The 12,119-nt window shown below is 39.0% G+C and overlaps 1 protein-coding gene across 3 annotated transcripts in view; it reads right to left on the bottom strand.

Annotated features, from left to right (window-relative positions):
- EPB41L4B (erythrocyte membrane protein band 4.1 like 4B) overlaps positions 1-12,119 on the bottom strand; it is a 167,909-nt gene that overhangs the window by 59,933 nt on the left and 95,857 nt on the right. For all 3 annotated transcript variants that reach the window (XM_069853385.1, XM_069853384.1, XM_069853386.1), the window contains exons 17-18: positions 11,240-11,355; positions 2,103-2,228 (exon numbers count right to left, since the gene is read on the bottom strand). In XM_069853385.1, the coding sequence (XP_069709486.1) occupies positions 2,103-2,228; positions 11,240-11,355 (242 nt within the window). The remainder of the gene's footprint in view (positions 1-2,102; positions 2,229-11,239; positions 11,356-12,119) is intronic.

Genomic DNA, 12,119 nt, shown 5'->3' with positions numbered 1-12,119 from the left:
CCCATGAAGTTTCATGAAGAATTAGACCAAGGATATCTGGAACCTTTAAAAGAGCATTTTGTTTCAAATACTGTATATATAAGGCTGAGTGTCGTACTTTCTTCTTCCTTTTACAAAGTACAGAGGAGCAAATCCTCATCTTTTTTGTGACACCGTGAAATAAAAGAAGATCTATGCTGTACGTGAAGAAAATCAGCCTGTCTTGCTTTACAGCTTGAGGAATATATGCTGTGCCTTACAGAAACTAAGATATACTTCTTGCCCTGGGTGCCTTGTAAGTTGAAATATGACAGAACAGAAAACAAGAGATGAGAAATTGGAGTTTTAAGAATAAGGCCAGAAGGCAGGACTTCTCAGGGATTTAATACGGAACTGGCATCAAAAGACAAAACTGGGGAGAGGATAACATGATTAGTCCTCCAGACTAGGTAGCAGGATATGTCATAAGGGGTCAAAGAGGGGCAGAATCATAGCCCTGGAGGAATACATGGAGTTAAATGTTTGTCTTCCATGAAGAAACTATTTCTTAGCTGTTGCCTCAAAAGGATGCTGTGTCTCTGGGCAGTGCAATGCTACCCTGAAACAATTTTCCCAGAAGATGGCTGAACTGCCACTTGGAAATGGCTGAGCTACTGGTATTCGGCTAGTTGTTTGGGTAGGGGGAGTACAGAAGATAACTAGGTGGTTGTATGGCATGCTGGTATGGTGGTTTATCAGGGCCTCCTGTAGACTCTCCCTTCCCTTCTTCTATTTTTTAGGTGAAAGATGGTTTCTCCTCATTCCTTCACCATGAGCATGTTGCCTACTCTCCCCAGGGCTTGTGTAGCCACAACTACTTGCTGAAATCATATGACTTTTCTCATTGGTGCCAATCCTACAGACACCTACTTAATCCAATTTGACTGCTAAAGCATTGTGCCAAACAACAGAAGTAAGAAGGCAAACAGGAATGCTAAGCTTGCTCTGAAATTTATTTACAACACAGCAGCAGCTAAAAAATATAGTTATGGCATGCATGAAAAAGCACTGCTTTAAGCAAAAACTAAAAGGAAAAACCCAGCCTCCCTCCCTCACATGCTGTCAGATTTATCGTTTCTGTTCCTGACATCTAAAGCGATCAGAACAACCACAATCTGATACTTCCTTAGGTCTAGCTAGACCAGATGAAAGATCTGCCAGGGAACAACAAATACACAAAGATAATTATTAACAAAATCCTTTGCAGGACAAGTTGACCTGATACATTAGTTTGAAAAGAAACAAATGATGGAAGCACCAAAATAATTTGCATTTAAAGGGAATAGTATGTACAAGGATAACACAGGAACTTGGGATAACAGTCGTACTAATCTTTCTGCCTCTACTTTTGTTTCTAAAGCACTCTATTTAGCTTTATTTTTGGCACGAATGACATTATCTTTTGTCCACAAATTACATTTCAAAAGAATCACATATTTTATGTTTCACTTTGATTTACCTTTGACTGGGAAATTAGCTTTTCATAGTCATTACAACCTAGCAACATTTTTTGGTTGCATGACTTCATTAGAAGTCCTGAGGTATTTTTGAAACAGGATGTATCCGCTTCAAACACTAGCCAAGCAATGAAAATAGCAGCTTGAAATTTAGCACACAAATGAATAAGAAAACAATACACTAGCTAACATTTCACATTCAGACATCTAAAGTTAATCCCATAAAATAAAGGTTGCATCTGGATGCATAGGTACTATCTTTAGAACACCCTTAAATAAAGGCTCCATGTGTGGTGGGTAGCCTCAGAAAACTCCAAAGGTTATTGCTGCTCAGCTACAAAGTAAAAGCTACAGTGACAAAATCAAAGCATGGAGATTTCCTGGGGCCTTCTCTCCTATTTTCTCAGCCTCTTTTGGCTGTATTAATCGTGTCAGCTAGGACAAATTCCTGCTTCCATCATATCAGTCATTTGAGTTACCTGAAGAAAATGCAGAGCAGCTATAGAAAGCTAGGTCAACGTGGATACTTGAGGTAAAATAAGGTGCACCCTCAGGAATGAAGTGATTTTTGAAAACTGGTGTAAGTTATGCCAGAACTAGAAAGGTGAAATATTAAACACAGATTACCTGTGTGCCTACTCTAAAAGCTGCTTCCACTTGAGCCTTAAGGATGTTGCACTTCATATGGTCAGGTACAGAGGAAGGTGACACAGGTGCATGAAGAGTCTTCTCAGACACTTTCTTGTCTTCAACCTAGATTTAATATAAAAGACAAGCACAGTGACATACGTTAGAAAGATAAGTCTGCAAAATGGTTAAAGGTGAATTTTTTACTTGTAATAACATGATTCAACAATACTGGATAAAACCTCCATTCTTATACCAATGGATACATCATACAATAAAAAGTTTTCAAAATATTTAATGACTTGATAATTTTTTTCAAGACAAAATAAAAGCTGAAGTGATAGAAGCAAGAAACTGATGTGGAGTGAAGATACATGGAAAAAGCTCAGCCAGGGCCTGGAGTGGTTGCCCCCACTTGTGATAACTCTAAGGAAAACATTATAATATCCCACTGCCAGCAGAAGGAAAAGTTCACAACACATCAACCGCAGTGAATATTGATTTCTTGCATCACCCTAAGAATGTAAAGGGGCTTTGCAAATCTAACCCAAGGGATTTGAAGGGATCTCCATATAATTTCAAGCCACACAAAATCTCCTTCATCAGAAAGAAAAGAAAAATCTAGGGAGTTTAAACATTGCTGCTGCTATTTCCACTTGATATCAACTCCTTACCTATGCAGTGATCTGGATCAACAATCTAAAGCACTAGAAAAGCCAGTTTAGTGATCCCTTCAAACATGACCTAAAGGTTTTGTGCCTTGAACAAACTAAATCCAGCAGAAATGCCAGCATTAATAAACTTCCCACATAGAAAAGAAAAAATAAAACCAGAAAACAAAAAGAACAACATAATACTAATGTATAAACAAACAGGATATCAATAAGACCAGGATTGTAAATGCACACTCTTAAACAATCAAACTGTAACATCTTACATATTTTAAAAGAAGATTTGAGCAATACCAAACCTTCCTATTCTTCCAGAAAATCTTCCAGAGACCTTATCACTGTCAACAGATCCCTGAGACGAGGTTGTAGTGAGGTGGGTATTGGTCTCTTCTCCCAAGTAACAAGTGATAGGATGAGAGGAAATGGAAACTGGGAAAAATTTCTTCACAAATGCAATTATGTTGCCTCAGGAAACTTTTCTGTAAACACTGAGGAGGGTTAGAGCCAGACCTCTGTAGAAATGTTATTGAGACTAATTCCTCATGTGCAAACAAAGTTGGTCCAAAAAACTTCTGTATCCGAAATGCCATAGCTGCCAGGTATGATTTTGAGCTAATGTCTGTTAAAGGATTGTCCATCAGGAGATTTTTTCCCTCTGGAAAATTTTTAGGAATTCTTACATGTTTATTTGCCTACCCATATTTGTTGTTTCTAATGGATGATATTTTTTGACTTTTCATTCTCCCCACTTTTCTCCTTAGTGAAACAGAACATGCTTAAAACGAAAAGTGACAGCATCTAGCTGTCACTGTCTAACTCATGGAACTGTAATCATCTGTTCAGTCTTGAATATAACAGTAATTCTGCCAAACATATGAAAAAGACCCATGAAATACTTGTTTGCCATGGGTGGCTTTTCTGGGATACTTATTTGTCTGAGAAGTGGAAATAACCAAAAGGACAAAATTAACCGTAAAGAAAGCACAAATTGTCCTTGACCAATAGTCTTCTTAGCCACAGTGCACTACTAAACATTTTAAAAGGGCTGCTTTTATTACCAACTTTTAAGTGTATTGATTTCTAACAGCAGACAGAACAATACACTAAGCAGTGACATTTCTAAAGGCCATGCAAAATCCCACCTTTGATTTAACACTGGTTATTAATTAAATATCATTTCAGTCAAGCAAGATAAAATAACTATATTTTACTAGCTAGTAAAAGACCATGAACACTTGCTCAGGACACAAGGTGGTTTTGCAACTTGAAAACTTCCAAGGTCGTCCATCTGTTGTTCAGATAGATATGAATATTTTTCAGTCCTCATGTTCTCCCTTCCCTGTCCAATCACCCCATATTGACCAAGAGCATGAAAAGAGGCCTCGGGGCTGCCCTGTAGTTGGGAACCCTCAAAAAGTCTAAACATCCTACTGTAGCATTCATGATGCCAATGGCATCTTGGCTTCTATCAGAAACGGTGCAACCAGCAGGTCCAGGGAAGTTATTCTCCCTCTGTACTCGGCACTGGTGAGACCGCTCCTCGAATCCTGTGTTCAGTTCTGGGCCCCTCACCACAAGAAGGATGTTGAGGCTCTGGAGCGAGTCCAGAGAAGAGCAACAAAGCTGGTGAAAGGGCTGGAGAACAGGCCTTATGAGGAACGGCTGAGAGAGCTGGGGGTGTTCAGCCTGGAGAAGAGGAGGCTGAGGGGAGACCTTATTGCTCTCTACAACTACCTGAAAGGAGGTTGTAGAGAGGAGGGAGCTGGCCTCTTCTCCCAAGTGACAGGGGACAGGACAGCAGCTGAGGGCCACTACCTCTCCCTGTCCCAGTGGTAATGCTACTGCACAGAAATCCCATATGAGGCTTGAGAGTGCTCAGCCTCACCCAGACCTCCTCTATCTTCTGAATATATGTGAAAAGCAAAAACGTTTTGTCATCTTGCCTTGGTAATGACAGACTTTTCTGCCACAGTGCAGCCCATTCTGAATAACTTCTGAATTCTGCTCTCACATAGCTGATTAGCTGAGACTATTACACACATATGTGTGATGAAATTGCAGATCTGGACTAAAAGTGAACTCAAATCACAGCACAAAGTAGCACCTCCTTACTGCAGATTATTGGCACTTCTAAGCAACTTTATAAGTTCCTATTGTTCCTTAACGCCACTAATCTTTAAATGTAACCCCATTCATCCTCCAATTTAACTCCTAAAGTATAATTGTTTTCAATAAAACAAAAGAAAAAAATACTTCAGGATTATACCAAAACACACAGTACCTTCTGTGGTTCACTTCACTACTTTATAAGAAAATCAAAGATCTAAGTCTGCCTTCATTAGGAATCTCTATATACTGTTGCTGAAGGAATGAAAGATGTAATCTACTTTATTTTGCTGTATAATAAAGAAGTCTTACATTTCCAGAATCCTTACTGCTTGCAGTGATGAGTGAAGGATAAATACAGCAGCTGGATATTCAAATATTGTACCAGGTTGGCAGTTATTAAAATTTTATTTACATTTATAAACCAATGCATTCTGTATGGAAGTAATTAGAAAAATAAACATGGTAGTAGTTAATGAGAATTCCAATTTTATCATTTCTTATTATGCAATTCTGAAAAATCTGAGATCCCCCTTTTATTGAAAGTCTGAGAGTTAAGCTTGCATTTGAAAGGAATAATCTTCTTGCTTAAAATTGCAATCTGAACTCATCCTAATAGGTTTAGAAAAAAAGGAAAAATCCCCAATAAGATACCTGATACCACTCCAATTTTCCATCTCTAGTTCTGCTGGTGCTAAAAAAAAGCATTGTGTTCACAACACTTCCACCACTGATGCAGGATTTCATTTTTCCAGAGAAGGAGAACACTGGAGAATTGCATTTGGATGGGTTCGTGGGTTAAACAAGCTCAGATATACATACACATAAAACTAAGTGCCTTTTTTTCTTTTTATAATTCAGGTCTTAGGTTTGCTTTTCTCCTCTAAACATTTACTTTAAATTCAATTACATTTGCTGTTACTAGAACCAAAGGTGGATTTGCATAGTGTTAGATAATGATGACACTGTCTTTGGTTTGCAAAGCTAACTGAATATTAAGTACACATAAAGAATATAAAAATAGTTGTATGAAACACAGCCATACCACTCCTATACTTAACATTTCAATTCTCTCTGCTTTAAAAAGTCCACGCTTTGTTCTACATCAAACTTTGCAAGAGTGAGATTCATGACCTTTTGCCTCTGTGAATTTATCAATAGTCTCTTTTTAGACAAACTGTATGTTTAAAACATTTATTCAGCTGGAGACATCTGGAAAATAGAATATGTTGTTTAGGAATACAGGCTTATTCTTTGTTGCTAGTCATCACTGCAACTGGGAGGTAAAATTTTAATGAAGACAACACAGATATGTAGGTTCTGAGTACACAGTAGTTATGTGAGGTCAAACCCTTTGATTTCCTGGGACTCAACTACATCTGCTAATGTGCATGAAAAACTACAGTGTCTTTCTCCTCCTTTCCATCAGTAGGTTTATTGATTGTTTTCTCATGTGAGATCTAACACCAGTTACAAAAAGACACTATAATGGTAAGACCTGTTTGATTATGTGCTATTCTTATTTGAGGCAAAGTTTGCAAGCAGAAGCTGCATCTTTTATTGGAAAAAGACTCTTGGAAAAACAAACAAAGAAACCAATCCCTTATTAAGCCATCAGATACACAAGACCTTCCTCAGGTCAAGTATCAGTTGGTCTAATGAAAGTTATAACTCCCAATTAATCTTGTTTTGCTTATATCCTTGGAGCAAGGCTCTTGGTATTGTATTTATTTAATAAAATGCTATCGCTCAGTATTATTGGATCCTGCCTCTCAGTACCAAGTTTCATGATAGCCATAATGGTCATGGTAGCCACATTTGCTGGGGTATAGCCTCTGATCAATGTATCACACAGAAGAGTCAGAGATATATCAACAAAAGATGATGGTCTTGTGGGTTTTTGTGACTCCCAAATGATTTTTGGAACTGCAGTAGGTTTAGGCTTTGCAGTTGTTGACAGGGCAGGTACCTCCACAGCTCATTTGCAAGTGGTATCATTTACAAGGAGTCAGCAGTACAACTGGGTAGCCCTGTAATATGATATTGCAATCCTAGCAAAGGGCTCTAAGCTTTGAACAGAATTTGCAAAGCCATTGAAGCTCATCAGGCTCACTCTCTCCAAATCTTTCTTGATCTGCCTGCAGCTTTGTTTTACTAGATTTAGCTGTAACAGTAATAACACAAGCAGTTACTCTTTGTAGAATCAGATATTTATGACTCTAACACAATGATGTAGTATAAAGTAACACAGGACTGCTATAATAACCAGAGGCCATGTGAAGCAGAGACACAGGAGTCTGTGTAGGGGAGCTCACACATGGGGTGATAATGCAAGGGGCATAGGCTGGCACAGTTTATACAGCACGGCTTATAAACCACTCACCAATGATCAATTAAAGAAACACAGACCGGGAGCTGGGTAATACTTGTTTTCAGGGCAATGAAGAGAGTGAAGACCTAGTATCTAGAATGTTTATGTAAAAGTCACAGTGTATAGTAAATTCCAGCATAGTAACGCAAAGGTGCAGAGCAATGAAGAAAGAGCAAGGTGCAAAAGCATGTTTGTAAACATTCAAAAGGACCTGAAGCAGATCTTAGAGTGGAAATCATGAACATGACCATCATAACATCTCCTCTGCCCACCACCAGAATTAAATCATCAACCTTAGGACACAGGGTGATAGGAGAATGGTGAACATAAAATCAAGAAAATGGTCAGATACAATTTGTACTGTATTAATATTTTGAATTTTGATGTAAAAATTACATCTGGACTAACACTTACAAGAATGCCAAGATTTCAGAAATGCTAAAAGTACATTCTTGTCTTTATATGTCTTTATATATACATATACACACGCAAACACACATATACACATAAACACATGCAGAAAGGGGGGATGGGAGAATATATTTTTGTAAGGAAAGGTGTGCGAGAAAGAAAATTAGAAATACATGCACAGCTACAGCACCTAGACTTGTCTCTCCTGGAGATTAAGGAGTCCACTAGCACCAAAGGGCACGAAACACATGTTGAAATGGACTTTTATCATTCAGTAGGTGGACAGACATGTCCACTATACCTAACAGCTCTGGAAAAGAGTTTAGACACATCCATTCATCATTCCCACGAGACAAAGTCTGCTGTAGCGGGCAATCAAATTAATTAACTGCTGAATCTAATTTACCCAATTTCTTGTTAATACTCCTATGAGTTGATTATTAAGCCTGACAAATTCCAGCCCCAAAGCACTTTGCTTGAAAAAAATAATAATTAGCAACAGGAAGAGAAGGAGTGAAAGTTGAGACTCCATAACAGATGTGGAAACCATTGCTTTATTTTCAGAAATAGAGCAAATGAAGCAGTTTCATAACCACTTCACCATCTTTTTTCAGCATAATATTTCAGAGGATGCAAAACTAGGGAATAAAAAGCACTTAGTAGAATGGAAATCAATGGAGTGGTGCAGGAGAGCTGTTACCTTTTTATTTTTTTGCCAGAAACTAGACACACTGACCACCCATTAGAATCTCTTTGCTGCTGGAATGAGTAGGTAGTTACCATAAAGAAAGGAGACAGGAAGGCCACACTCACAGTGAAAAATGCTTGTCACAGTTCAGGGCTGGCCAATCCTGTCTAACTTGCACTGCTTTTGTGCTGAATGGTGCCCCATAGCATTTCAGTCCAGAGTTAACTGAATATTTACGGCATGTCCCTCTCTTTCACTGGAGAAGCCATCTTATGAGGCAACTCCAGGCTCTGCTCAAAGCTCAAAGACCTGCAGTTTGTTTGCTTTAATTTTACGAGCTCTATGTATATATATTTCACTAGGATCCAGGTCAGAAAATGGTGCTTGGAGAAGAAAATACAAGCAAAGAGCCAAAAGAACCTCAGAACGATTTGTCAGTCACAACCCACAGCCTGTAATGTGAGGGCTTGATCGCTGAAGTGCTTTCTGCTGGTGACTCTGGGCATGTTTCAATGACATGTACAATATTTAGACAGCTCAGAAATGGGAACTTTAATACATTTGGGGGGAATGGCCTCCTTTGCACTCCCATGGAAATTGCTGTTCATGGGATTGCTGCCCAGCTCCTAAACTCAAATCCTCTATGACTGCCAGGAAAGGATTTTCATTAGACAGCCTGTGTCTCTAGCCTTGCCTTCTGCTGAGCTTCTGCCAGAAACTGAAGCATTTAGCAACTTCTTGGGCTCATTGCAAGACTTTTTCATCAGCTAAACTTTGACTGATGGAGGTCTTACCACACCAGACACAGGCTGCATTTACTGTGCAGCTGCATTTATTGTGAAGCACTGACTTGCTGTGATACTGGTTTCTGCTAATTAGTTCTTAAATAAATAATCCATCTGAATGTGGACAAGATTCTAGAGCTGTCAGGACAAGTCAAAGAAAACTGTTAATTATAGGAGAACTGAATTCTGCCTTTCAGAGAAGAAAGAAAAGCAAGAGGATCAGAGGTCAGGCTTTGCCAGGCAGAAGTCACAGGGACTACTTGCACAGTGCAGTGGAATACAGGACCAAAGAGTTTTAAGCTTTCATTGAAAGAAAGGTAAAAACCCATAAATCTACTCATTTTGAGGTCACAAGGATACTATTGAGGGTATCTGTTTGAATCTTTTGCACAACACAGGCCAGACTTGTTTATCCACTTGTGCACTGCGGTCAACACAGAAGAAGTCCTTTCACTTCTTTACTTTAGCCATTTATATATGCCAGACTGAGCTGTCAGTAAGCTCAGTAGTGTAGGACCACCCTTTAAAGCATGTTTGAGATATCGCACCTAAGTGAATGTTTTCAGCTGGCTTCAAGATAGAGTATTAGTAGTTACATCTGAACTACAGTGTTCCTTTCACAAGACCTGATTATTCACTGGATGAATCCATGAGATGAAGAATTTTCCTTTGGCAAACTGTGTCAACGCTTAATTAGCTTTGCCTATAAAAAACTGCACTTACTTCCAGTTAAGTGTATTTCTAGAAGAAGAACCTGACAAACGTCCAAGGGGAAAAAAAAAGACTTATTTTCCATTTCACCCTAGTTTGTCTACTGTATGCTTTAACTATTCCCCACTCAAACCAACCAGTTAGACAAAACGAAAACTCTTCCTGGTTTAAAATCAAATAGATTTAGGAAAAAGTCTAAAATATTCCACTTTGATTTGTTAATTCAGAAGTCCCCAAAAGTAAGACTATAGGTCATTACCACATGACCACCTACATAAGGTATAAGGACTGCAGTCCTCAGCTGAACTACACAACTACCTATGACACCCCCGAATGTGGTTCTTCAAGCAAATCTTCATAACAGAAAAAACACTGCATTATGGATTAACCTCAATTAATTAGAATGTTGAGAAAAATGCCAATATTTCATTTTTATGGAAACATCTGACTCACTGATTTGCATTCTTGACTTCCATTTCCTGGATTCTCTCATCCAGACAACAGAAAGACAATGCTATACAGATATACAGACCTCTTATGCTTCTATTTTTGACACGCTGCCAACTCCCCTTTGATTTTCATTTTTCCTAACACTTGTTGAAATAGTATCAAGAACAAAAGGCTGTCTGTAAACTGAAGGTAAAGCAATTTAATTGGGTTATTCCTTGAATTGACAGAAAATTCTCAAAACACCGCTTTTCTTTTAACATGCCTGTAAAGTCACTGGGGGCCCACACCCACCTCGTTTGAAGGCAGTGGCAACGCTCTTATTGGCTTCACTGGGTTCGGCTCAGGAGTGATGTGGTTGAAAACCAGAGCTTCAGGTCTCTGTGGCTCTATCCAGACTCGTCTCAAGGCACTCCACAGTGCAGGTACAGTGGATTTTTCCTCACATGGATACAAGGAGCCACTGACCTGGTGGCCTCTGATCTCTGGCAGGAAGAGTGGGACGTGGGTGTTTTCCCACCCCTGCAAAAACTCACTCATAAAACACCCACTAACATCAGATGCCGGGGGCAGGGCCAGGGTGGAGGGGGGTAAGGCATAACACAGACTTCTGATGTAGAAGAACAAGATATATTTTTTTTATCACTTAAAGTGTTATTCTTTTACAGCTCTGAGCTGCCTAGATGACTAACTCTTCACAGCTAAACTGCATCCTAACATTGTTGCAGCAGCTTCTGAAATTTTGAAAGGCAAACTTGAAGGAAATGCTACATCTAAAAACCAAATCCCAGTCCCATAAGCCGAAGGTGAGAGGTGATTAAAAGGCAAATCGGTTGCAGATGAATGTTGATTTGAATTGGAGCTGAAAAGGCAACAGCTTTTGAATATGAAACTATAAAAGGGTTCTCTGGCATATAAATGTAGAAATATATATGTATATGCTATACCTTATTCATGCTGACGTGCAGGGCTGGCCATGGTCCAACTACCTTCACACTCTCCGTTTCTATTTTCTTCAGATGGGAAGTTTCATCATAAAGAAGGGGAAGTCCTGAGCTCAGTTCTAAAAGATGCCCAGAAGAAAGAAAGAAAAAAAACAGAGTCTGAAGGGAGGATACAGAAGAATCAAAGAGCAAGACACTCAGCTGTATCTGAAGAGACAGAGGTCAGCAATCCATCTTCCCTGTAAGACCACCTAAATTGTTTTGTAATTATGCCAGTCAAATATTTTTTTCCTTTTTCTCTTTAGCAAAAAATTCCTCCTCCTCCTTCTCTCCCATGCCTGCATTTCAGCAGGGCTTTTGCCACCTCTGGACTAGATATTTCTCTCCTTACACTCCCCCTCCTGCCTCCTGCAATATAGTTTAAAACTCAATTGACACCAGAGGGATTATTTGTGCAGCCAAGGTGCCACTCTCAGAACATGTGATGTGTAAAGAGATCAGAGTATCGCTTTTGGCTTCTATCAGACATCTTTATTTATATGCCAGTCTCCTTAAGACTGTTGTCAGGAATTTACTGTGCTTTGTCAACAGAGATTTTGAACAAACCACCAACACAAAAAGACAAGGAAAAATATTTTTTGAGACAGCCCTGAAAGGTCTCTGACGACATCTTGGGGATGGTGCATCATATATAGGTATATTTGCAAGTACTCTGATAAAAATGAGCTTCATCATGTGATGATTTAACAATTTCCTCTGTCCTCCTGCATTTCTTTTTGCCATGGAGTCTAGGTAGTAACAGTTAGGAACAATCTGGTAATCTCTGGAGCCTGATTCAAAGCCCACTAAAATCAATAAAAACTTTGCACTGGCTGCAGTTCTA

This window comes from Phaenicophaeus curvirostris, chromosome 3 (assembly GCF_032191515.1).
Source record: "Phaenicophaeus curvirostris isolate KB17595 chromosome 3, BPBGC_Pcur_1.0, whole genome shotgun sequence".
NCBI lineage: Eukaryota > Metazoa > Chordata > Aves > Cuculiformes > Cuculidae > Phaenicophaeus > Phaenicophaeus curvirostris.
This window is presented reverse-complemented; position numbering and strand designations above follow the sequence as displayed.